Source organism: Hippopotamus amphibius, chromosome 4, assembly GCF_030028045.1.
Source record: "Hippopotamus amphibius kiboko isolate mHipAmp2 chromosome 4, mHipAmp2.hap2, whole genome shotgun sequence".
NCBI lineage: Eukaryota > Metazoa > Chordata > Mammalia > Artiodactyla > Hippopotamidae > Hippopotamus > Hippopotamus amphibius.
Window position 1 is genome coordinate 5,263,325 of NC_080189.1, and position 27,479 is coordinate 5,290,803.

At 43.2% G+C, this 27,479-nt stretch overlaps 2 protein-coding genes across 5 annotated transcripts in view; both read right to left on the reverse strand.

The window, feature by feature from the left end:
- GALNT11 (polypeptide N-acetylgalactosaminyltransferase 11) overlaps positions 1–10,240 on the reverse strand; it is a 59,241-nt gene extending 49,001 nt beyond the window's left edge. For all 3 annotated transcript variants that reach the window (XM_057732472.1, XM_057732477.1, XM_057732476.1), the window contains exon 1: positions 10,098–10,240. The gene's annotated coding sequence lies outside the window, so the exon portion shown is untranslated. The remainder of the gene's footprint in view (positions 1–10,097) is intronic.
- A 4,414-nt stretch (positions 10,241–14,654) lies between these two features.
- The window catches only part of GALNTL5 (polypeptide N-acetylgalactosaminyltransferase like 5), a 66,551-nt gene continuing 53,726 nt past the window's right edge, over positions 14,655–27,479 (reverse strand). Inside the window, exons 9-10 of one of the 2 annotated variants that reach the window (XM_057732044.1) lie at positions 18,529–18,678; positions 14,655–14,992 (exon numbers count right to left, since the gene is read on the reverse strand). In XM_057732044.1, coding sequence (XP_057588027.1) covers positions 14,837–14,992; positions 18,529–18,678 — 306 coding nt within the window. In that variant the 3' untranslated portion in view covers positions 14,655–14,836. Of the gene's footprint in view, positions 14,993–18,528; positions 18,679–27,479 lie in introns of those variants that run through there. The other variant, XM_057732045.1, reaches the window with a different exon arrangement.

Sequence of the window (27,479 nt, forward strand, 5' to 3'; positions counted from 1 at the left end):
GATAAAGATGGAGCTTCTACAGCTTTTGTTGCCTATAAAATGCAAAATAATGCATACAGGAAGTTTTTCTGAAGAGCTGCAAGATATTTTTATACTGGAAAGAAAAGAACATTTCAAAGTGATAAGCTTTTCTAAGGAAATCATAAGCTATTGAGCAAGGCAGCTAGAAATCATTATCGATCAGCTAATAAATATGAAGTATCAATTTAGCCTACATAATCAACTCCAGACACAGCACCACAGTCCTGAACCTATGTATGTATCTAGTTCACTCAAGATGGTAACAAGTCATAAAGTCTGTTAAAAAGCATGCTTTCAGCTCCAACATGAAAAGAGCTTAGAAGCCATCTCTTCCAAACTTGTAAGAACAAACTGAAAATCAACGACACTTTTGAACCCATCAGTGAACCAAGGTTACAGGACAAACTACCACCCAAAACCTGGAGACACAGCTGAGATCTGCTTACCTGGAGCAGAAGCTGCTAGAGCCATAAACTGGTGCTGGAGACTAGGTGTGAATTGGTGTGAAAGTGAAAAACTGCAGGGTTGCAGTCTTGGGGGCGAGGGGTCACACTTCTGTGGGCTCTACCTCCAGGAATCCCACCAGGTCTGCACTGTGAAGGTGAAGGCCCCAGAAGTACAACCTCGTGACTACAGCAGGGGAGGGGAAGAGTAATCACTGCAAAACATGAAAGGAGCCCAAAGTTTTCTTCATAACAAAGGCATATGCTCCAGGGGAAAAGACACAGCCAGAGCTTTCTCCGGATTAAGAAAGGGCATTCCTCCCGCTCCAGCCCCTCCCAGCCTTCCAGTCAAACCTAAGGGGGAAAAAGTAACAGAAAACAGACTGGGAACTCTGCACCTAGGGAAGGGAGTAGGCTGCAGGGAGGAAAAAAGCCACAGCAATGGAGCACACTTGTGAAGGTCACAGACACGGGCTGAGATTTAATTGGAAGACTGCAGAACTCTTACCTTCCCTCACACTTTACCACCACACCAGCAGGGCTCCAAACACCACACCGGTGGGTGACAGCTGAAAGAGCTTCAAGACACACACTCTCTCTGGGGAAGAGTATTTAGAAAACCCCGGAGTCAAGAGGGAAGATATAAACAAGGGCACTAAAAGAATTTGAAGCCTCTGGCACCTGTAGCTGCAGCAAACATTAAACACTGCCAAACCACTATTAGCCTATTACCTGATACATGTCAGCCTTTCAAAAACAACAACGACAACAAGGCACAATAAAAGACAAGAAAAAAGTGATGGGACAAAGCAATCATTAGAACCAGGCTCAGATGACACAGATTTGGGAATTATCAGACAGAGAATTTAAAATATCTGTAATTAATATGTTAAGGGCTCTAATGGAAAAGGACAACATGCAAGAACAGAAGGATAATGTAAACATATGGAACCTATAAGAAAGAATCAAAAGGAAATGCTAAAAAGCAAGAGCACTGTAGAAGCCGTGTGGAACACCTTCCACAAGCTCATCAGAGACTCCGCACAGCCAAAGAAAGACGCAGCGAGCTTGAATATAGGTCAACAGACTATGCAAACTGAAATGCAAAGAGGAAAAAGAATGGAAAAAACAGAACATCCAAAAACTGTGGGACAATTTCAGAAAGGAGAAAACATACACATTATTGAAATATCAGAAAGAAAAGGAAAAGAAAAGGAAGCATTAGAAACATGTGAAATAATAATGGCCAAGAACTTTCCAAAATTACTTACAGACCCCAGGAAGCTGAGAGAACAGCAAACCGATTAAATATGCTCAAAAACCTTCACCTTAGGTACACCATTTTCAGAAAATCAAAAGACAAATAAAAATCTTGAAAGAAGCTACAGGGAGGGAAAAACACCTTATCTACAGAGGAAAGAATAAGAATTTCAGCGGACCTATCAGAAATCATGCCAGCAAGCAGAGAGCAGAGTGAAATATTTAAAGTAAGGAAGAAACTCCACCACCACTTTAGAACTCAACATTATAATTCAAAAGCGAAGGAAAAATAAAGGCTTTTTCAGACAAAAAACTGAGGAATTCATTGCCAGTAGACCTGTCCTGCAAGAAATGTTAAAAAATTCTTCAAGCAGATGGAAAATGATACAGGCAGAAACTTGGATCTATATAAAGAAAAGCGCATCAGAGAAGGAATAAATAAAATGAAGATAAAATCCTTTATTTTTTTATTCTTAACTGATCTAAAAGACAACCATTTGTTTAAAGTAATAATAGGAACAATATATTAGGTGATCAAAGCACACTGATAAGTGAATGAATGACAGCAAGGTCACAGGGGTGGGAGGGAGACACTGAGACTACTCTATTAACAAGGTATCTATACACATCAAGCAATATGGTGTTACTTTACGGCAGATTCAGGTTAATTTAAAATGTATATTGTAAACTCTAGGGCAATCACCAAAAATTTTTTTACATAAGTATAATTGATATGCTACGTGGTAGGCAGAATAATGGCTCCCAGAAATATCCACATCCTAATCCTTAGATGAAGGCAGCAGACAGAATAATGTTGCTAATCACCTGACCTTAAAATACAGAGATTATTCTGGATTATGTGGGTGGGCCGATGTAATCACAGAGTCCTGTGATTATGGAAGAGGGAGACAAAAAGGAGATAAGAATGATGCAATATACTGGACCCACTACTGTTGGCTTTGAAGACAGAGGAAGATGGCCACCAGTCAAGGACTGTAGGTGTCTTCTAGAAACTTAAAAGGCCAAGGAAATGGATTCTCCCCTAGAGCCTCCAGAAAGTAACACAGCCCCGCCAGCACCTTGAGTTTAGCCCACTGAGACCCATTTCAAACCTCTGACCTATCAAACTGTAAAATAAATTGTTATTTTATACCACTGAGTTTGTGTTCTTCTGTTACAGTAGCAACAGAAAACTAATACATGCTAAGAGACAGAGCTGAATCATACAAAATGCCAACTAAAAGGAAACAAAGAAAAAAGTAGTGAATACAAAACAGTTACAAACATGGAAGGTATTTATCCAACTATATCAATAATCACTTCAAATGTGAATGGTCTAAAAAATCCAGCAATAAAAAGAGAGATTGTCACAGTGGACAAAACAAGATCCAACTATAAGTTGTCTATAAGCAACTAACTTCAAACATAAAAATTTATATACATTAAAAATAGGGACTTCCTAGGTGGCGCAGTGGTTAAGAATCCACTTGCCAATGCAGGGGACACGGGTTCAAGCCCTGCTCCAGGAAGATCCCACATACCACAGAGTAACTAAGCCCCTGCACCACAACTATTGAGCCTGTGTGCCACAACTACTGAAGCCCAAGCGCCTATAGCCCGCGCACCACAATGAAGAGTAGCCCCCACTCACCACAACTAGAGAAAGCCGTGTGCAGCAACAGACCCAATGCAGCCAATAAAATAATTAATTTTTTAAAAAAGTAAAGGATGCTAACACTAACCAAAAGAAAGCTGAAGTAATTAACTTCAGACAAAGCAGACTCTGTCAGATAATTAGGGATAAAGAGGGTCATTATATGATAATAAAGAGGTCAATTCTCCAAGAAGACATAACAATCTTGAACTTGTGTACACCTAACAAGAGGGTATCAAAACACATGAAACAAAACCTGAGAAAAATGAAGAGACAAATCCACTATTATAGTTAAAGACTTCAGAAACACTGTCAGTATTTGATAGATCAAGCAGACAGAAAATAAATTAGGAAATAGATGACCTGAGCAGCACTATCAATCAACTTGATCTAATTGACACTTAAAGAAAACTCCATCCAACAACAGCTGAATACATATTCTTCCCTAGCCCACATTCACCAATGTAGACCATGTTCTCGGCCATAAAACACACTTGAAGAGATTTAAAAGAACAGAAATCATACAAAGTATGTTCTTAGACCCAGTGGAATTACTAGAAATCAGTAACAGAAAGGTTAAAAAAAACCCAAAAAACCAGATATCTGGAAATTAAAATCTCAAGAGAAATTTAAAAACATTTTTAACTAAATGAAAATGAAAATACAACTTATCAAAATTTGTGGGATGCAGCAAAATCAGTGCTTAGAGGGAAATTTACAGCATGAAAATGGATTAGAGGGACTTCCCTGGTGGTGCAGTAGTTAAGAATACACCTGCCGATGCAGGGAACACAGATTCAAGCCCTGGCCCGAGAAGGTACCACATGCCACAGAGCAACTAAGCCCGTGAGCCACAACTACTGAGCCTGTGCATCACAACTATTGAGCCTGCATGCCACAACTACTGAAGCCCACACACCTAGAGCCTGTGCTCTGCAACAAGAGAAGTCACCACAATGAGAAGCCCGTGCACCACAACAGAGTAGCCCCCGCTCACGGCAACTAGTGAAAGCCTGTGCGCAGCAATGAAGGCCCAACACAGCCAATAAATAAATAAATAAATTTATTAAGAAAAAACCTCTACATCTTTAAAAAAAAATGGATTAGAGTTTAAAACATCAGTATGAACACATTTAGCTTAACGTGTTAGCTTTAGATACAGATGGTTACACATATATTTACATATATGTACATGTATATTTCCTTGCTTGTCAGCTGAGAGGACCTAGAATAATGACATCCCAAGTGATGACAAGCATACATAGTGCCCAAATCTTGGTTTCTAACAGCATCCTCCAATAAAAGGAACCAAAGTGCCTTGAAGAAATGACCGACTCTAGGACTGGGAAAGGAAATATACAAGATGAGCCTGAAGTAACTTGTAGTGCCAGAAAGTAAGGCAGTACTCCCCGCCTTCCCCTCCCCCCGCCCCCAAACACCGCACAGAGAAAACCCACAATGATGGAGGTATGTCAAAGGAACACATGGAACCAGCTGAAAGAGCTTACAGTGGCCACAGCTAAATCAATTTGAGCAATAAAATAGAGTGGTATTGCATTATAACCCAAAGTAGAAGATAAATATCCTTGAGTTCATAGTGATAGGGATTACAGATGAAAAAGGGCTGTCCATTAATAGGTTATTTAAAATCTATTAATTTTCTTCATGTCTGAAATTTTCCATAGAAAAACTTTTAAATATATATACGTGTATATATATATAAATGTGTATATACAAATGTGCGTGTGTATATGTGTGTGTGTGTATATATATATACCCACCTACAAACCCAACAAATGCTCCTCTGACTCTGACCTTTACACTACCGTGTTGCGTTCTGTGTGTATGTTGGTTTCTAGGGGTTATAATGTGCTTACACGACTAAGTCCTCAACTAATCTTGTCCATGGAGTCACAGGACAGATTCTAGTAGTCTGTCCTTATGGGTTTTGTGCGTATTTGTATATATCAACTATTTTCTCCTCACTTCTGCTTCCTCCTCATTACTTAACACAAGATTCCCTGGAGATCAACTTTACAATTTAGTCTGTAGCTAAGAGAATGTTCACATGGAAATGCACGTTGTAGGATGAGTATAGATGCAGCGTATCAGGAAGCGTGAATTGCACCGTTAAGTCAGTCTCCTAGCTCCAAGTCCACTCGCTATACTCCAGCAGTTCTCAGCCAGAGCCTGAGAGATCTGGCAATGACTGGGAAAACCTGGCCACCATGGGGGTCTTTTGGTAATGTCTGGAAATGTTTTTGGTTATCACAGATCGGGAGATCCTACTAACATCTGGTGGGTAGAGGCCAGGGATGCTGCTAAACATCCTACAATGCACAGGACAGCCCCTAGTAACAAAGAATTCTCTGGCTCAAAGCGTCAACAATGCCAAGTCTGAGAAACTCTGTTTTATTCTGTAACGCTGGGGCTGGGACTCTACATATAGCACTTGTCAAACTACAGCTGATCCTTGAACAACAAAGTAGGTAGAAATGCCACAACCCTCCACGCAGGTGAAAATCCGCTTATATAGCAGGCCTTCAGTATCTTCAGTATCTCCGTATGGGAGGATTCAATCAATGGCAGATCTTGTTGTAGTGTAGTATTTACTGTTGGCAAAAAATCTGTGTATAAATGACCCTGCACAATTCAAATCTGTGTTGTTCAAGGGTCAGCTGTATTGATAAATGAAATGATTTGCAAATACACAGGAAATGTATTGAAATGAACTTGGAAATGCATAGGAAAAAGTCTTCAGTCTCAATAATTAATAAAGACATGCAAATAAAAATAAGGTACTATTTTCTAACTCTTAGATTAGCAACATTTTCAGCATTCACTGAAGTACATGTAGTTAAATGCTACATTTATCAGTGATGAAAGTAGTAAATTGCAGGGCCTTTTTAAAAAGCAGTTTCACAAGGGCACAGGAGCCTTAAAAACCTTTACACCCTTTGGTCGGTAATCCCACTTTCTTAAAGAATACAAATCCTAAAGAAATAATAAATTAGGTGAAAAACTGGGCATATCCTAAAGCAAACTCTAAAAAAATGCTACAATAAAGATATAAATAAACCACAGTATATAGAAACAAGTATGAAGGACAAATTAATTTTATATGAAAAACTTGAAGGAAATGCCTTATAGAAGTTGATTTGTTTGCCTTTAAAGATTAAGACTTCAATGGCCAAAAACTGAAATATCTCAAGCAGAAAGCAGAAATCTTGAGAAAATGCAACATGTATTTGTTTTTTTAAAGGAGAGAATGTTATCTTTTTTTTTTTTAATTTATTTTATTGGCTGTGTTGGTTGCTGCACACGGGCTTTCTCTAGTTGCGGCAGAGCAGGGGCTCCTCATTGTGGTGGCCTCTCTTGTTGTGGAGTACGGGCTCCAGGCACGTGGGCCTCAGTAGTTGAGGCACGAGGGCTCAACAGTTGTGGCCCACGGGCTCTAGAGTGCAGGCTCAACAGTTGTGGTGCACTGGCTTAGTTGCTCTGCAGCATGTGGTATCTTCCCGGGGCAGGGATCAAACCCGTGTTCCCTGCATTGGCAGGCGATTCCCAACCACTGTGCCACCGGGGAAGTCCAACACGTATTTGTTTTTAAGTTTTCCAAACAGAATAACAAGTAGGATGATTAGCAATAATGAATACACACAGCTGGTCAAGGTTAGTGGAAGGTGATTAATTCTATGAGGACAGGCTGGGGCTGGGCCCCTGAGGATGAGAATTAACTTGTTCTGCATGCAAAAGGAAGCTAGCTAACTACTGACTTTAAGCAAATATATCTTAGGAAGAATATTCTAGGAACAGTGGGTAAAGTGGTTTGGGACTGAGGAAAAAAAAAATCTAGAACCAGGGAGACCAGTTAGAAAAACTCTGATAAGAGGCAATCCTGGCTTGATTTAGAGCTGTGGAAATGAGTGGAAAGGAGGATCAGAGGCAGAACTGTCTGCACTTAACAACTGGACCACACAAGAGGCCCTAAGGGAGAAAGGAGGAATAAAAACAACACTCACTTTTCAAGTCTCAGTGACACTTAGGAGCATGGAGAGAATGGGTTTGGGAGGATTAATAGAAGATAAATTTTGCTGTGGACATGCTGCATTGGAGAGAACAATAATATGGAGGTACCCATAGCTTGAAATTCAAATCTAAACCTCAGAGAGAAGTTAAAAATAAACATCAAAATTACAGTTTGTTACATGGAAATAACAGCAGAGGAAGGTTTATGAAGAGAGCAAGATAGATTACTGAGCAAGCACTGAAACCCTGAGGATATGCATATTTAAGGATCTTGTGTAGAAGGAAGAGACTACGAAGGACCTGAGAAGGATTATAAAGTCCGAGAACTTCAAGAGGGGTGTACTGACCAGCAACACGAGGCGTCACAAAGATTTACAGAGACGTCAGATCAAGCCAGCATGAGTTGAGGTGGGGCCATCAGATTTAGCAACCAGTAAGGTATGAGGCCTTTAAGAAAGCAGTTTTTAAAATGCGAAGAAGAGTTTGTTAGTTCCTCCAAAAGTTAAAACACAGATTTACCATATGACCCAGCAATTCCACTCCTAGGTGTACACCCCAAAGAATCAAAATCAGCCTCACACAGACACACGTAAACAGCAGTGTTATTCACAGCAGCCCTAAAATGGCAACAACCTAGTGTCCCTCAATGGATGAATGGATAAACAAACTGATATAGCCACTCAAAAGAATATTTTCCAGCCACACAAAGGAATGAAGTCTGAGATACACTACAGCATGGATGAAACTTGAAAACATTAGGTGAAATAAGCCAAACACAAAAGGGCAAATATTATATGATTCCAATTCTGTGAGGCATCTGGAATAAGCGAACTCAGAGACAGAAGGGGCTGAGGGATGGGAAATGGGGAGTTGCTGCTTAATGGTTACAGAGTGTGTGTTTGGGGAAACAAAAAGCTTTTGGAAACAGGGGTGATGGTGACACAATATTGTGAATGTACTGAATACTGAAACAGGAGGGAAGGGCACAACCTCTGAAAGAATGACAGCCTGAGGACATACTATAAACTGATTAAAACCAAATGGGTCCAACATGGTGGACAAGTCAACCTCCAGCCACCATGACAGTTCCAAGGCAGACCATGGGGATCAAAGAGTGGGTGGTGGCCCAATTTTGGAATTCTCCGCCCATTCATTGGCCTATGAAATTACCCAGCCTTACAAAAACTGACAACCCGCATACCCTGGCCCCTTTTCTCACCTTCTGAGACAGCCCACACTCTGACTGCAGAGTGTGTTTCTCTCTAAATAAACTTCTTACCTATCAGTTTGTCTGTCATTGAATTCTTTCTGTGATGAGACATCCAGAACTTGAGCTTCGTTAAGTCCTGAAACCAGGTGTGTGATTTCCGTTGGAAGATCTGGGTTTTGGCCAGGTTTGAGTCCCGGCCTCCTGGGTTCAAGTCCCAAGCTGAGGTGCACAGTTTCAATATCTCTGAGTTGTACACTTAAAAATGCTTAAAATGATAAACTTCATGTTATGTGTATTTATATATAAATAGTAAAAGAGTAAAAAAAAAGTGAAAGTACTCACATCGCAAAGAACAGCACAGAAATTGTCAAGAGAAAGCAGAAGTGTGGACTATTATTTAACAGACGTTTAATTTGAAAAGCTCAAACTGATAAATATTGAGGGTAGAGAGACGTTTTCTGGTTTTGATTCTTCTGAAGGCAGAGTAAACCTTAACATACGGTATATATCTAGGACGTCTAGGTAAGAGCGAAGAATTCAGTGTAGTTAAAAAAAAAAAAAAAGTCTGGCCTAAAACTGTTATTTGGGGGACAAGAGTTGCACCACAATACTTTATTGGTACACAACAGTATGAGAAGCATTTCAAAGTTATAATTTCATCTTACATTTGGAAAACCAACCGACCAATTGCTTTCCTAACGCAAAGTAAAAAGGAATGCTGGACCAAGTCTTCTTCGATGATAAAAAAATGCACAAAGCTCTTCCATCACGAGCATATGAATATTCCTCAAAGGGTGAAATCTATCAGAATCGGAGGGCTGGGACTTGATATTTCCATATTTATCCAAACGGCACGTATTTAAGAGCCCGGGAAACTGTACAAGACAAATAACCCAATTTCTTCAACAAATACAAGGGAAAGAAAAAGAAAAGGGAAACTTAAGATGCTCATCGACCGAATGCCATGCCCGGTCAAATCCTGAGTGGCACAAACCAACCACTGGAGGAAAAAAAAAAAAAAACACCAAACCAAAAAAAAAAACCCACAGTTGTTTTCTGGTTTATTTGCTGCTGCTGTTGTTGAATTCTTGCAAGGGAATGTGCCCACTGCCCCAGTACTGTGGAAACTGAGGGCTGGGTCCCGGGGGCGCACCCTCCCATTCGCTCTCGTTCCTCCGTCCGCGATGTCCCGCGGTCACTCCCGAGCACTGCCTTCTCCCAGCGCCCGAGCCGCCCCGCCCGGGGCCGCCCCCGCGAGCCCGGCGCCTCCCCGGCCCACCCCCGGCCTCCCCGGCCGCGCCGCCTCCGCCGCCCGCGCCCGGACGCCCGGCCTGCGGCCAGACACCCGCGGAGGGCGGCGGCCCGGGGGGGCGAGCGTGCGACGCCCGGGGCGCTGCGGCCGCGGCCGCTCGCCTGAGGCGCTGAGGGGACGGACGGAGGCCGCGCGGGCTCCCACGCCGCCGGGCCCTCCGCTACTCACCCCAACGCCGGCAGCACAGGACCCCGGCCTTTCGGGACTCGGGCTGTGGCATCCTCCCCTCCCGCCACGGCCCGGGACCGAACCGCGTTCGCCGCAGCGGGCACAGCCGCCGGCGAGGACACGCAGCAAGCGGCACGCGAGCGCCCCCCCCGGCTCGCCCCGCGCCCGCGCCCGCGCCCGCGCCGCCGCCTCGGCCCGAGCGCGCGCCCGCCGGGACCACGTGACGGACGCCCGGGCCGCGCGCGTGACGTCACCGCCCGCGGGCGCGGGCGGTCTTGGGCTGGTGACCTGTCGCATACATGGGCTCGTGAAAGACAAATGTGGTAAACGTATTGACAGGGGTGAGGCCCCCCTTATGGTAAAAGAAACGTGGGTTAAAGTGGCAAGGCTTGGCCGACGCCGTGTGAAATCCTCGGGAATGGGGGGTGAGGGGGAAAGTGCAGCGCCCCTGCAGAGCGGCCGCCGGGAGATGCTGACTCTCTAGCCACGTATCAGCAAGCCGAGGATGTCGCAGCCAGCAAGCCGTCACGTGACAGCTACCTCCGCCCCCCCCCCCCCCCCCCCCCAGCCTGAGCCGGGGGTAGCACCAGACCCCAGCCTGTGCGGCCTCCCGCAAGGGGGGAGAACAAGATGCTGGCTCTAAAAAAAAATGACCTCTGTAAGCCCAGGCTCTTGCATCTTCCCTTAGAGAAGCACTGAATTCCTTAACCTTTGAAGTTCTGCCTGGTCTTTGCTGCAAAAACTCCTCTGTCTCCTAGCTCCTCCCTTACCTGGTCCCAGCGGGTCCCTCAGAGCTATCTCAGAGGCTGCATGACAGGCTTAAGTCCTCAGTTTTGTCTGCAGACAAAATGCAATTCTCAACATTTAGGTTATGCATTTTTTTTTCAGTCGGCAGGCCCAGCTGCCAGACCTGCTTAGTAATCAAAATATGCATTTTACCTCGATCCCGAGGTGATTTACATACAAATTAAAGTTTGAAATCAGTGTCCTAGGATACAGTTGATGCAGGAAACCTGCCATTGCCCCACCTTGATGGTGTCAGATTTAAATATTTGCCATTCTGATATGCAAATATCTGAGTGATCTGTATGGAACAGATCTGTTTCTAGCTGTTATTTTAAACAGGTTCATACTGTGCCACCAAATTATTGTACCATCCCAGAAATTGAAGTTTTGGGTTAGCTCCAATTTTTTACCATTAGAAAGAATGACATGACAATGCTTTTTGCAGTGTAGCGTTTAAACCCAAGGTCTTTGAGGCTGGGCAGATTAGGCTAGCCTATGGGCAGTGTTCATTTGTCCCTAAAGTTGCCAGAGGAAATACAGGAGGCCTAAAAATTTGAATTTGAGATAAAAAAATAATGCACTGGTGTGTCCCATAGAATATTTAGAATATACTTATACTAATATATTATTGTGTATCCAAAATTCAAATTTACCAGGGCATTCTGTACTTTTTTTTTTTTTTTTTTTTTTTTGCCTAAAGGCATGTGGGATCTTAGTTCCTTGACGGAGAATCAAACCCCTGTGTGTGGGAAGACATTCAGGAGTCTTTCTGAAACCTTGAAAATGTTAAAGTATGTGGGCCGAGCAGAATGTCCTGCTTGAGCAGTGGAGGAGCTAAGGGTGCTGGGCGTAGAGACTATGGGGGCATAGGCAGAAAATTGACCGTCTCTGGGGGCGCAGCCCCTTTCTCACTGCATTCCTCACATCACCCTGTTTGGCCCTGGAGGATGGCTGGTTAGCCAGAGACGGGTAAGATTCCTCAGGGGAGGAACAACCTAAGACAGGCACAGTCGCAGAGGGGCCAACAGGGGTGGGGCACAGACCCTTAATCCTTCTGAGAGAGGTCTCCTGCCCCCAGGGCTGCTTTGCTCTCCACGCCCAGCTCAAATCCGCACCCTGCTCAGATCCACACCTGCTCAAATCAGACCCAGGAGGCAAACAAAGATCATTGCCCCAGTCATGTGAGGCCTTTGATTGTTTATGGGATTAACCTGGGAGTGTTAGACCCTTAGGCTATGCCGAGAACTCAAAAGCAACGTGGGATCAATCAGCAAGGCTCTTGATCCTAGAGGTCTTGAGTCCCCCGGTCCCATCTTTCTCTTCAAATCTGTGTCTGTGTTTTCCTTAAGCTTGCGGCACCTGTCACTCACCTCGGGTCGCTGAGCTGGTCTCGGCACCTGTGCCCCCTGCAGTGGGAGAGGAGAGTCTTAACCACTGGACCTTCAGGAAAGTCCCCATCCTGTATTTTTATTTGCTAAATCTGGCATTGCTAACCCTGGACAAGTTCTCACCTTAGTTTTCTGGTTTATGAAATGGTAATAGTAAATAGGAACTATCTCATAAAGTTGTACAGATGAAAGGAGATAATCTATGCAGAGTACTTACCAACGGTATGAAACATAGTGAACTTAATAAGTGTTAGCTCTTATTTTTATTTCATATCGGGGTGTGTTATAAGATAAATTCCTGGAAGTATGCTTTCCTTACAGAATTCTCTGGCTACTTTAAGGCTTGTCTGAGTGTTTGGTCATACCCAAAACTGTTTTGTGCAAAGCCTTGAGCAGGTGAGCAGATGCTTTCTCAAGTAGCTCCAGAGTACAAGTCAGATTTTTAAATTTCTGTACAAAACCCAAAATTGCCACCTACGGGCAAGTATGGATTTCCTTTCAACCACACCAAATACTTGGATGTTGATTCTGATTTTTTTTTTTTAATACATTTATTTATTTATTTATTGGATCTTCGTTGCTGCACACGGGCTTTCTCTAGTTGTGGTGCACAGGCTTCTCGTTGCAGAGCATGTGCTCTAGGCATGTGGGCTTCAGTACTTGTGACACTCAGGCTCAATAGTTGAGGCTCACGGGCTCTAGAGCGCAGGCTCAATAGTTGTGACACATGGGCTTAGTTGCTCTGTGGCATGTGGAATCTTCCTGGAGCAGGGCTCCAACCCACATCCCCTGCACTGGCAGGTGGATTCTTAACCACTGCGCCACCTAGGAAGTCCCCTGATTTGTTTTCTATTCGAGTCAGCTGAAACAATATTTAAGAGGAGATTGTTGAAGCAACATTCTATATTCCTAAGACTTACTCAAGTTATCTAGTACCTGAACTAAATTACATTAAAAAACTAAGATCGAATATTAGGCCCATAGCTCTAAGAAAAAGAATATTTTTCTTTTGGCAAAGCTGATATTTACAGCATCCTTCTTTATGCTTACCAAACGAGAGATTCTCTGAATTTATACTACAATTCTTTTTTCCTTCGGCTACAGAATTTTTATTTTGCATTTTACTCTAATTTTAATAGATTCATAGGTTTATTATAATCAATTTTTTATTACTTTCTAGAAGCAGCTAAGGTCTAAATATGGGCCCAGAATAGAATAATAATGTGGCAATTACTTTGTGCTGCCAGATTGATCTTTTAAATCTCAACCAAGTAACCCTGGCCATCGCTAATACATGAGCACAGGTTTTTCCCATCTCTTTCTAGCTATAGATTTTATAGAGTATTTTGCCAAATACCCGGGTATAAAGACATTATAAACTGTTTTTTTTTTTCCTTTACATTGTATATATTATTTCAAAGAACACAAGCTCCAGGAAGGGAGGGATGCTTACCTACCCCATTGTCTGCTGCATCCCAGCACCTAGAAGGACACCTGGCCGGCGATGACCATTCAGTTGTTGATTAAATGAGCGTTAACAGATGAGTCAAAGTTGTTTTCTGCTGTAAAAAACTAGTTTATATTTTCTCCAGCAGAAGCTATATTTAGTGATTCTATCCTAAGTCTCCTCCTTTTTACTCCTTTCAATGTGTTCCTTCCCTCATTTTCTCATCCTGTTTGTTTTGTGAATTAAATATATTTTCACTTTTCTAGCTGCCTTCACCAGGGTTAATGCCACAGCCATCCCTCTAACCTGACAGAAGCACTTTAGACACCTGCGAGTGTGTCCATGCAGGATAAATATGGAACCCAGTTACTTCTTCCCCAGTCCCAGCTAAACAGTTCTTGAGTCACGTCGAATATAGGTTATCAACAAGGCATGCAGGCCAAGACGTGTCAGGGGAGCTGCAGGCCAGAGTCAGAGGAGGGAACAGACATGAAAAAGGCAAAATCAGAAGTAGGGAAGAGGGAATGTCTCCAATTAACTGAAGGGCCGATGGAAACACACAAGGAGGCTGGCCTGAAGAGCCGAACCAGGACGTCCAGGCAAGTGACTGGACATCAGAAAACTCAGGAACCCAACCAAGCAACGCGTCAAGGCCAGAATCTACCCTGGCAGCAAGAAAGGAGCTCAAAACAGTTGAGCTAAAGTCGGTATGGCCAACCAAGGCTCTCTGAGAAATCTTTCTGGGGGAGTCACTGGAGTAGGAACTGAGTTGACCAAGAGTGGAGCAGCCCTTATGGTCTACCAGGACGAAGTGAGCTTGGCAAATAACTGGAGATAATACACTTTATCTCAATCAGTTTTGTGATTGTCTTAAGTGTGTGACAACACACATGTGTAAGGTTTAAGGTCTTGCCCCCCCAGACATTTGGTGGCAGATGAAAAACAAAGAGCTATCATTAAAGGAGGAAAGAAAAGTCACTTCTTTTGTAGATGATTCTGGTTGTATTTCTTACTGTATGTCACATAATTTCATGATGTTCCAAACGTGTCCTCTTCTCTACGTTGAAGGACTACGGGACTTTTTAACCCTTTATTAATGAAAACGATTGGTTTTCCTTTCACGAGACTGTCTTAGATGCCTCCAATTCTGGGAAGACAGTATCCAAATACCACTGAAATGACTTGCAGCCCAATCGTTTCCTTAATTCAACACGCTCGCTAATATTTCCATAGGCAAGAGATTTCAGACGAGGTCTTCGTAAAAAAAACTGCTCCTACATGGAAAGAAAGTCATTTCATTAAACCCAACAAATCTTTGATAATCAAATCACCATATCTAACATCGCAGTATATATTTTCAACATCTGAACTAAAAACAAAACAAAACAACCAACAACAAAAACCTTTCCTCCGTATGGGGAGGGCAGACACACACGTAGGACCTGGGACTCACTCACCCCGCACACATTCGCAGGATGTGCTGTGACAGACCAGGAGGAAAGTAGTATGGAGGGACTCAGGAAGTCTAGGCTCTGCTTCTCAGGAGCCCTGGAATCACAGCCACCGACTGTAACGTCCCCCTTTCTCCTGCTCTCTCAGTGATGCTCCAGGACAAACCCCTCCCCAGTCCCAATCAACACGTCCATGGTTTCAGAGATGGGGGGTGGGAGGGGGTGGCTGAGGCCTCAGTGACTCTGAGGAAGACAGCCTGGCTTCAGTTTCTGGTTCTGCTATTTATTAGCTATGTGACCTTGGCCTCTACCCTCATGAGACTGTGGTGAGGACTGGACACTTTCACACACGCAAAGCTCTTAGGAGGCGAAGGCTGGCACATAGCAGGTGTCAAGTCCATGCTGGCCATTATTACCACCACACCTGGTTAGTCTTGTCCGCACTCTGATTTAAGGAAGCACCAAGTATGAGTGTCTAATGGACTCAAGCTCCCCCATGTTAAAAGAGGCAGTCTGAGGAGACCAAAGCCTCCTTGAAAGCAGAACCTTTGTATTTTCATCTGTGTATTCTCAGTGCCTGGTATAATAGCATCGTACTACTGTTGGATGAGAGGAGCTTGCTTACCCAAATTAGCATAGCATGGGCAAACCACGTTGGCTTCTCCCCAGGGATCGTTAGGTCTTTGCCATCATGTCTTGCCACTCCTAGTTCCCCAGGGGGGACTGGTGCAGGGAATGGGCCTGAGGGAGGGTGTCTTCGTTTTGGAGTGAAGGCAGAGAAGACCTTAGGCCACACCTCCCTGTCCAAAGCCTGACGTCCAATGGCACTCACTCAACTTCCCAGCAAACTGTCATACAGTCCATTGATTTTATGCCAAACATTACATGCTTTTTATATTAGATGGAACTGTTGGTAACTATATCCCCCATGAAATTCAGTAAACTACTCAGTCCTAACTCAAGTCAATCATTTAAATCTGTGACCTCTGATCACAGGGAAAAAAAAAAGAAAGAAACCTCAAAATCTCTCATAGTTAAAGAAATGCAATTTTAAACAATAAGATATCATTTTTTAACCCTAGAAGAAATACAAAGTTTAATGAAAACCAAGGTTGGAATAGTTGTGGGGAGACAGGCACTTTTATAAAATACATTTGATGGCAGTGTAGGTGACAGTGTGGACAGTGAAGGCCACTTTGGACATTATTCATCAAGATTTAAGATGCACTAATTCATGGTCCACGAGTCCATGTCTCTAAGATTTATTCAATTTATATCTGCACAAATGTGCAATAAGATATGTGTAAAGGATGTTCATTTCAGCAGGGTTAAGGAATATCAAAGCTGAGATGATCTGAGTGTTTATTTCTGGGCGCTATTTATAAATGGGATCAATTTTAGGAGACCTACTCACCAAGGAAATATTTAAAAGAATGATATGTTTATATGCTCTGGTTTTGAAAGACTTTGAAAGTATTTTTTTAATTCTACTAATAAATGGAAAAATTGCAAAACAAAATATTGCCGTTCAAATCTAGTTATGTAAAAGACAAGGGTACATACTTGTGTGCAGGTTAACAGGACACTACAGACTGTAATTTAGTGATGGTTTCTGAGGGGCGGAACTGTGAGCTTAGAAAGCTTACTTTTTAAAAAAATGCACCCGCTTTACTTTTTTAAAAATAATTTTTTAAAAATCAGGAAATATAAACATACCCCCCCCAAAAGCACATAAAATATAAACGTGCACCTTAATGAACTGTTGAAAAATCAACCCCAGTAACCCTGACTAGGACAAGAAAGAACATAACCAGCATCTCAGAAGGCCCTTGCCTTTCCCTTCTTGATCATAATCCTCTCAGTTTGAAGTGCTATCCTGATTATGTCATCATTTCTTTGCTTTTCTTTCTAGCATCGATGTCTAATTATTCATGCATAGATTACAAGGTTTGACCTGTTTTTTTTACTTTATAGAAATGGAAAAATACATTATATATTCTACAGGGTTTGGCTGCTTTTGTTCACCATTATAGCTTTAAGATTTACCTATACTGCTGTATGTATATCTAAAGTTGATAAATTTTCATTGCTACATACAATTATACTGATTAAACATATCATATTTATCCATTCTACTCCTGATGAACACTTGGGTTGTATTCCGTTTGGGCTAACAGAAACAATGCTGTTTATAAACATTCTTGTTCGCGTGTCCTGGGGCACAACAGCATGCATTCTGCAGTGTATGTGCAGGACGGAATTGCCTGATCGTGAGATATTCATATCTTTTACTACTTGATAAGCTGTTTTCCAAAGTGAGTTTGTAGCAACTAGTACTCCCACCCACAGTGTCTGAGACTTCCTGCGCTTGCCAACACGTGGTCCCATCAGACTTTGAAAATGTTTTGCCAATCTAGGTGGCTGTGTAGAAATGTCTCATTGAGATTTTAATTCATATTGCCCTGATTACTAAAGAAATGAAGTATTATTACTTTTATAATTTAAAATAATAAAGAAATATTAGATCAAGACCGGGATATATAATATCACAGAGAGATTCTTACATATTTCCACCCATGTATCTGAAATGAGGTCTTGTAACTGTCCAAATTTGTTTGAACTTTCAAATTAAAATGAAGCTGCATCTATATGTTCTCTGTATGTGCATTCTAAAGGTCCCAGCAAGGGACTTAAGTCATGGGAAGATGCACAAATGAAGGGACCTGGCTTTGATGTAAAAATCTTTGACTGTTAGAGAAAAAAGGTAGCAGAGGTTCTCATGTGGTCCCCAGACCAGCCGCAGCCTCATCACTTGGGAGCTTGCTAGTGGAGGAAGAGAATCTAAAACTTTGCCCATGGCAGCCTGGATGGGAGTGGAGTGTGGGGAAGAATGGACAGACGTACATGCACAGCTGAGTCCCTTTGCTGTGCACCTGAAACTACTACAACATTGTCAATTGGCTATAAAAAAAAAAAGTTAAAAAAATAATAATAAAAAATAAAAATTTGCCCATGGGAATGGGGACAGAGAGAGGTATTTGCCACAGAGGGGCAATCTTTGGGAGGGGAAAATAGATCTAGGGAGAAAAAAAAAAAAAGACTTCTTGTGTTGGTTGATTTACTTCTGAGAAACTTGAGTTTCCCTAGTTAAAAAAAAAGAATAAGGTGCAAGTATAGCAGCTTAGAATGAATTAATTGAGAATAGGGTCTGAAAATGTGTGGGTGAGCTGCTGAAGGGGGTACCCTAATTTAAGGAAAAGTACAAAATTTGGTATCTGGAAGGCAGCAGAAGGCTTCTCTAGAGCCAGTGCCTCTCCATACTCTTACTCATCTTTCCAAACCGAGGATATGTCCTTCACCTTGTATTCATCTAGCCAAACGTGCGCCAGTCTGACACTGTTATATGCCAAGGCTTTTATAATTCCAGTGCAGTTTCCGACGTGTTGCTTAACAACATGCCCTACCCGGGAGCAGGGGAGTATAAAGAGTTGGCCTCCGCACATCCAGATCTAGACAGAAGAGAAACAGAAATCATATGAATGGTTAATGTGTATTTGCTAGTAACAGGCAACTGCTGAATTAAAAACCAAAAAGAACAATTATTGAGTTTCTTATTTCATTGACTCCTCACAACAACCCTATCATGTAGGTACTGTGATCCTCCCTATTTCACAGACGAAGAAACTAAGAGGTACGTTGGTTAAGAAGCTTGCCCGGTGATACGGCGGCCAAGCACACATCTGGAAGTCTGGCCCTACAGTCAGTGCTCTGAAGACTAGGTGATCCGGCCTTGCTTGTACATGACCAGTTCTGACGCTGATTATGTAGGAAGACTGGCAAGATATTTTATCTTGGGATATTCTCAAACAATATTCTGAGAGTAACATTTTCTGAGGTGATTAAGTATTGCTGGATGTAAGCAAGTAACGAGAGAAATACTGATAGTGGCTGAATTCAGTTATTCATCTTTTTTGTACTTAAGATTCTTTATAATGCTTATTTTTAATGCTTATTTTAATTTTAATAACTTTTTATTACACAAAAGCAAAATATGACCATTGAAAAACTAATAAAATGTAGAAAAGCACACAGAAAAAAGTAAAAATCACTTTTGTTTTAACATTGCCAGTCAACATTAAGCCAAGTAAGTATACATCCATAGATACACAATATTACGATAACTTGCTTCTTTTCATTTGATGTTTTCTGAAGTTATTTTTAAAAATCAATTAATTTCTTTTTTGCTGTGTTGGGTCTTCATTGCTGTGCACAGGCTTTCCCTGGTTGTGGCGAGTGGGGGCTACTCTTCGTTGTGGTGTGCAGGTTTCTCAATGCAGTGGCTTCTCTTTTTGCGGAGCACAGGCTCTAGGCACGAGGGCTCAGTAGTTGTGGAGCACAGGCTTAGTTGCTCCGCGGCACGTGGGATCTTCCCAGACCAGGAATCAAACCCATGTCCCCTGCATTGGCAGGCGGATTCTTTTTTTTTTTTTAAGAACTTTTATTGAGATACAGTTAACCTACAATAAACTGCATATATTTAGAGTGTACAATTTGGTATTTTTTTTCTTATTAGTAATGTATATATGGCAGTCCCAATCTCCCAATTCATTTCCCTCCAACCCTCCCCAATTTCCCCACTTGGTATCCATGTGTTTGTTCTTTACATCTGTGTCTCTATTTGGCAGGCGGATTCTTAATCACTGTGCCACCAGGGAAGTCCATGTGAAATTACCATTATTATTATTTTTAATAAATTTATTTATTTATTTATTTGTTGGCTGCTTTGGGTCTTCATTGCTGCACATGGCTTTCTCTAGTTGTAGCAAGTGGGGGCTACTCTTCATTGTGGTGCACAGGCTCCTTATTGCAATGGCTTCTCTTGTTGCAGAGCACGGGCTCTAAGCATGCAGGCTTCAGTAGTTGTGGCACATGGGCTCAATAGTTGTGGCTCACGGGCTCTAGAGTGCAGGCTCAATAGTTGTGGCGTATGGGCTTAGTTGCTCTGCAGCATGTGGGATCTGGAGCAGGGCTTGAACCCATGTCCCTTGCATTGGCAGGCAGATTCTTAACCACTGTGCCACCAGGGAAGTCCATATGAAATTATTTAAAAAGTCTTGTATTGTTGGACATTTTGGTAGTTTTTGATTTTTATTATCATACATAATACCACAAAGAATGTGCTTGTGACATAAATCTTGTGTATGGTACACCTGCATGACTCTTGTGTTTACTTTAATTCAGTGATTCTTGCATGGTCTCCAGACCAGCAGCATTAGCACACTAGGGAACTTAGAAATGCAAATCTTTGGGCCCACCCAGACCTACTGAACTAGAAACTCTGGGTCTGGGTACCCAGTAATCTGCATTTTAACTAGCTCTTTAGGTGATTCTGATGCATGCTGAAGTTTGTTCTAATTGATTAAGGTCATTTTTCCCAGTTTTATAGACATTTTCTTAGGAAATCCACCTAATCGTTTAGGGAACAGTAATAGGGAAATAAGAACTCACTGAAAGCAATACTCAGAAGTATTATGGAGAAATATATCACTCAGATAGAAAGGAGTATGTTAAAGAAAATGCAAAAGCAGAATTTCTGATATAACATGAGACCTAATGACTGGTGCAAATAACCTCTAGAGTTCTTTAGAAATACCCAGAAACATCCCCACAAAATGCCTAGAAAATATCCATTGAATTCCTTCTCTAAAATGGGTGGCACAGTAGAAAAACCCTTAGACCAGAAATCCAAAGAATTAGGTTCTTTTACCACCTCTGCCACATGCTTCTGATCAGACATACCCTCTCTGGCTCTCATTTTCATCTGGAATTGAGAACTAAATAGTTGCTCATTTAAGCTACTGCTTGGGGGTGCTTTGTTATGCAGTAAAAGCTAACTGATACTAGCCATCTATAATATCTTATTCTCTTTTTTTAAAAGTGAGAACTCAAGGAATTTGGGGAATCATTAATATCTGTTTAATAATTAGAATGGATACAGAAATACTTGTTATTGTTGGTACATTCTTGTGTTCAAAATATCTCTTTATTAAAAAAAGAAATCTGGCTATGAGTACAGAATAGAAAACAAAAGTCAAGTAACAAAAGTGATAAAGGAGGAACAAAAGTAAAAAAACATATTTAGAAACCTTCTCAAAAATCAAATTGAGGGAAGCAATTGCAATTTAGCCCAATCTTCACAGGACCCACGAAGTTGCTCTTTTCCTCTTGGTTCACTCTCAAAGGGACATGATCCATCTGGACATCTGCTCATTGTTCATGTAGGTGATGGTCAGCTTTCTTTCTCGCATACACTGCTGGAAGTAGTCTGTCCAGTTCCCTGTTTCTACTACTACTACTACTACTACTACTACTATTATTAGAGGAGGAAGAGGATGATGAGAAGGCAGAATATCCCCTTAAGAGTTAGTACAGTGCAGTGGTTCAGAGCACAAAGTCTGGGGCCACTCAGTGTGGTTCAAATCCCCTATGAACTGCATGATCTGGCACAAGTTATTGAAGTTACTCAGCCTATTTGTGTCTCAGTTTCCTCACCTGTAAAATAAGAATAACAACAGTACCTGCCTCATGGGATTGTTACGAGCATTAGATCATCTGATACTTGTGAAGTGCTCAGAGTTTGTGTTTTGTAAAATTAGAGTGCATCTCTGCTGTAGTGAAATGTGGTAGATTGCAAACGTGGCCACAAATGCTCAACATTCCTACATGCACACTTAATTGTAATATAACTCTGTACTTCATTCCATTAAGAAGTAAGGTTTATTTCTCCATCTCTTGAACCTGGTCTTGGCCTTGTGATTTGCTTTGGCCAACAGGACATGTACAAAGGTGACGCAAACAGATGCTTGCAAAGCATTTGCAGCACTCCGGGACTTGCCTTCTCTTGCTGCTCTTGGGAACCTTGTGACCACTTCACTGTGAATGAGCCTCTCTAGCCTATCTGACAATGAGAGACAAATGGTCTGGACACCTCCACTGCCCAAGCTATCACTGGGCCAATGTCCAGGCATGAAAATGAGTCTACCCCATACTAGCCAGCACCAGATGAGGCTCCAGATGAACACCAGTAAAATCAGCCACCCTGGCTATGACCAAAAGAACCACTTTAGCAACATAACAAATTTTGAGGAATAACAACTGTGTGTGGTTTTAAGCCACTTATTTTGGGATGGTTTGTTATACAGCAACAGCTAACTGATACATGAGGGAAGTAAACAGGACCTCCATCCACTTAGCTGCTCATTCCTGAAACTTGGTGTGATAGGTGGAAATTCTGTTCAGCAAATATTATCTCACTCTCCAACCCTCACTAAGGGGCACAGTCTATTTCTCTGACACACTGACTTTGGGCTTGTAAGCAGACACGAAGCCTGTGGAGGCTTTAAGGATGCTGTGTAGTCTGGCTTGACTTTTGCACTCCTGCCTGTCAACATGAGAAGAATGTGCCCAGAGTTGCTACTACTAGAATGATGATCAGAGCTGACCAAACTCAGAGCCCAGAGCCCAACCCTGCCAGCATACACTCCGAGGCACAGCCGCGCTGGCCAACCCACAGACGTAGGAAAGAAAAAAGTAGATGCTTCCTGTTCTAAGCCACCCAGCCGTGAGTTGGTTTGTAACAAGCATCACCATGGTATTAGCTCACTGATCACTGGGTTGGCCATGACACCCCTTTCTCTCAACATCCACTCTGCTGGTCAGTCTCCAGGGTCCGTCCATTCTACTTGTAAACACGCCTGGAATTTGTCGAGTTCTTTCCAGCTCCATTGCCACTGCTCTGGTTCCGTCCATCGCCACCCTTTGTCCAGGTTATTGCAAGAAACTCCTGGTCTGCCAGCGTCTCCTCTACTATGTCAGCCTCCACGGCCACTGTCACTCTCTACTTAAAACATATAGGCGGCATTTCACTGCACATAAGGCCTCCACAGGGTCCTCTGCGGCCTCCCTTGCCAGCCTTAACTTGCCGTCCTCTCCTCACTCATTCTGGTGCAGCCTCCCTGGCCTTCTCCACTGACGCATATGGGTTGGAAGGCTGTCCACTTTCCAAGTCAGTGGGCAGAAACCGGGGCATTACTGAGTATCTTCCTACTCTCCGTCTGTAATCTGCATCTGGGAGGGGAAGCAGGGCGCATTGTGCAACAAAGCAGGGTAGGAGTTTCTCAGCTGACCTTGCTGGCCTCACAGTTATGGGGCTGCCTCCCAGATACAGGCTGCCTATTCATTTTAATTTCTAGTGGGATCTCATCTTTTCCAGTCTCAGTAAATATCTTAGTAGAAAGCCAGGAGAGGCCGCTGCCCAGATACCATTTTAAATTAGAACTCTGCGGCAGCTGTAGCATAAAAAGAAAGGCACGAACATTGGCTGAGGGCACTTTAGGGGCAGAAGCTGTGTCAGACGCTTTAGGCACGTGGCCTCTGTGAACGCACACAGCAACCCTGCAAGGAGTCTGCTCTTCTGATCACTTACACATGGGGCCCTTTGGACCCTGAGTGGTTCAACTACTCAGCATATACTTCTCGACTATTTTTTACATAGTCAAAGTACCAGGTGCTGAGAACACATTTTGAACAGGCCAGACCTTGTCCCTGCCCTCACGGAGCTCACAGCTGGCGGGAACGCACAACGGGCAGGGCCCAGCACAAAACAAGAATGGGGTCTCAGGATCAAAAATTATTAACAGATGGCAACAGCAGAGCATTGTATCAAGGGTGGGGTCCCTCTAAATGTGGTATCGCATGCCACCATACAGGCTGCGTGTCTACACAGCCTGCCCTGCACACACAGACAAGGGACAACTGTGACACAGCACAGTAAGTGCTGTCACGGGGGGAGCATGCATAGGAGGAGAACGGATCCCGGACTTGGGCGCGCGCAGGTGTGCACGTGTGTGCAGGGGGAAGGAAGATACCGTCAAGAAAGTCTTCCTGAAGAAATTACATCAAAGCTGTAGCCATAGATTACGGTGGCGGGAGAAGAAGAAAGTGGTGATTTACAGGTAGAACTGCCCAGATAAGGTGAGGTTAACGTGGGGCAGCAGAGGGAGAGCGGAGTCTGAGGAGGTTCTCGGTGTGGGATGTGGGCGGGTACTTGGCGGGGTGGCGGAGGGGTAGCATGTCATCCACTCAGAGAGGGACCATGGGAGGAAGGATCTGGGGTTAGCGCAACTGTGGGACATTCCTGCGATGGTAACGTGTAGGCAATTGGCCACACAAGCTTATGACTCAGGAGGAGGAACTGGGAAGGAGCGAGACGGTGTCATCGGCATCCGTTAGTCAAGGGACTGTGACGTGGATGTGGCTATGGAGAAGACGGAGCAAGCAGAGAAGGGGGGACTTGGGGAAACCCCTGAGGGGTGGGAATTCTGAGCAGATGGGCCAAGAAAAGTAACCCACTGAGGCCGTGGAGAGCCACGGTCCGAGCAGGGGCCTGGGTGCTGAGCGACTGGCCCAACCCTCCCCTACTCAGACGCAGGAGAATCAGCTTCAGCCTTTCTCTACCGCAGGCACGGGCTTTTTTGCTCTCAAATCACAGCATCCAAGGGATGTAGCAACCCTGGGCTGAATCTGAGCTGGTACCCGCGTCTAAGAAGCTCAGTCTGGAGGGTGAGGTAGGTGATCCTCCAAGTGTAGGGCAGGGGCCCTGGTTCCTGGAGGAGTGTATCTTGCCCCTCTGGGGACACCAGGATGGAACCCTGCGGCAGTGGGGCCAGTCGCAGAGCGGACTGTCTGCTCTCTCAAGGACACAGAAATGCCAGCTTGGAGCCTGGCTATGAGGCCTATTCAGAGGCTGGGAGAGAGGCTGCAGCTTCGTGGGCTCCGGCAAATCATCACTTTCCACAAGCAATGGTGACAGTGAGCTCAGGGCAACTGAAACAAATTCGGGGCATTGGAGGCTTCCAATATCCAGCCAGCCTTAGAGAGAAGGGACTCAGAAACAGGGTAACCAGAGCTGGGAGGCGGGGAGGTGCAGTCTCAAGACCTGAAGTTGAGAAGCTCATACAAGGCAGAAAGCAACAGGTTTGGAGCACACTACTTATGAGCACTGTGAACTCGGGCGTTACTGTACCTCTCTGCCTCAGTTCCCCCATTAAAAATAGGAGATGATGCTGAGTTAGTATCTGTAATCTTCCAGAGCAGGGCATGTCACACATAATAAGAACTTGAAAATGAAATACATTTTTCTCCTTTACATCACAACTTAAATCCACTTCTGCAGTGGCACACACATACCTCCCCCAAGACAAGGTGAGGCTCCTCTTTTATATGATTTCATAGTACTCTGTATTTCTACTTCACTGTGTTTATCAGAAATAAAACTAAATAACTAAACATCTCACTCTACCCCAAACAGAATGGGAGCTTCATGCCATTCGAAACCACTTTTGCTTTCAGTGCTGTATTTTAGCACCCAACACAGCGCTCAGCACATACCAACAGGTTCTCAATAAATATTGTTGAATGAGCAAATGAATGAATGAGTGAGGACTGTGTCTTCTGATGCCCAGCACGTGACACAGCCTGATGCAGGAGGTGCTCCTTAAACGACAGCTGTGCTGAACACTGAACGTCACTAGAGCTCCCAAGAGAGTCCTAAACGGAAGTGAGATTTGGGTCTTGCCACCACACAGGTGTTAGTTACAGCCATGGGAGTTGATGTAGGTGTATTAGGAAAAGTATTGACAAGGACACGCACAGACGCTGGCCGAAGAGAATACAGGTGCCGCCACAGGTCCTGGTGGCCCTGCCCCGCCGGGTGCTACCCTTTTGTTTTTGGGTCACGGGAAGGCTGAGATGTGGAGAAGGGAGGCATGGTGGGCGGCGGGTGGGAGGTATTCAGCTGGCTCAGAGGAGAGGTTCTTTCCCACCAGATGAGGAAATCATGCACTAAGTTAACAACTAGCGTGGCTTCACAGGTGCAAAGTGGCTACACGTCAGCCCCGAGCCCTGAAGAGCACATGGGGCGAGAAGCGAGGGTTGACCAGAAGAGCAGCCTTGGGAGCACTTGTGGTTAAGAGACCCACAAAAGAAGATATTCCTGTGAAGGTGATTGAGAACAGCCGAGCAACACTAGGGGATTTTTCTTGGATTTTGTCCTAAAACCAAAGAAAACTTCGGGAAAAGACTACTATGTCAGATGCTACAGTAACCTCAAGTACATGGATGATCAAAAGCACCAATTAGGGGCACCGATATGAAACTGGTGACAGTGCCAGAAATGATGTCAGAGGAAGGATGCTGAGGGCCTCCAGGATGCTGATTTACTGGAATGAAGAGAGAGTGAGAAATGAAATAGATACAGGTGTAGCTGATCTTTCCTTAGGAAAAACCAGGTTACTCAGGTAGAGAGGTCTGCTGGTGTCAAGAGAGTGCCTAGCTATTTATTAATTTACATATTTATTTATGAAAGGAGAGACCCAAGCATACTTAAAACATATGAAGGGGCTATTTGGAATGAAGTAGCTGAAAATATTGAAGCAAAGATAATAAGTGCACTTGAGTAATAAGTTAGCTGTTTTTTGCTGTCTGGAGGGAAAGTAAGGCCAAGACAAGGGATACAGTCACTTTTCAAATATGTATCACTCAAAAAATTGATTCTATTCTGAGACACAAGAATGTGCTTATTAAGTTACGAGGTCCTGAAAGGGGATATTTCATATGCTTCCTTCTCAGAGAGCAGTGTAATAAAATGAGGAATAATCCACCAAGCAATAGAAAGTACCAAAGGCACCGGTTCACAAAAATAATACCTGGATCAGAAGGGAACAAATGAGTGGGAAAAAAAATAAGCAATGAAAATAATGAACTTACAGGATACTGCCAAATAGGGGCTTGGAGGGAAAATATATTGCTCTAGATATTCCTATGTTCAAAATAAGGTATCTGAAGCATTACAAAGGAAGACTGTGCTGGAACTAACTTTTAAAAATGTAGAAAGTAGCCAGCCAAAAAAAGAAAGAGGGAGATAAAATCCAAAGCAGAAAAAAACTGAAAAAACACAAAAAGCAAATCTGGTAAACATGCTGAGAGAAATGCAATTCAAAGTATAATCACTGCAGATGGTTTCAGAGAGTACAAAGAACAGATGGCAGCATTTTAAGTAGAACAATCATTGCTGTCACTGATTTATCAGCTCCTATAAATCATCTCTTAATTTTACAACAATGTTGTAATAGAATTTTTTTCTTCATTTTACTTGTAAGGAAACTAAAGCTCAGAAAGAATAGGAATTTAGTCATAAATTAAGCTGTCTTCTCTACACCTGGTTGTCTCTGTTGGGAAAAGAGAACAGAGA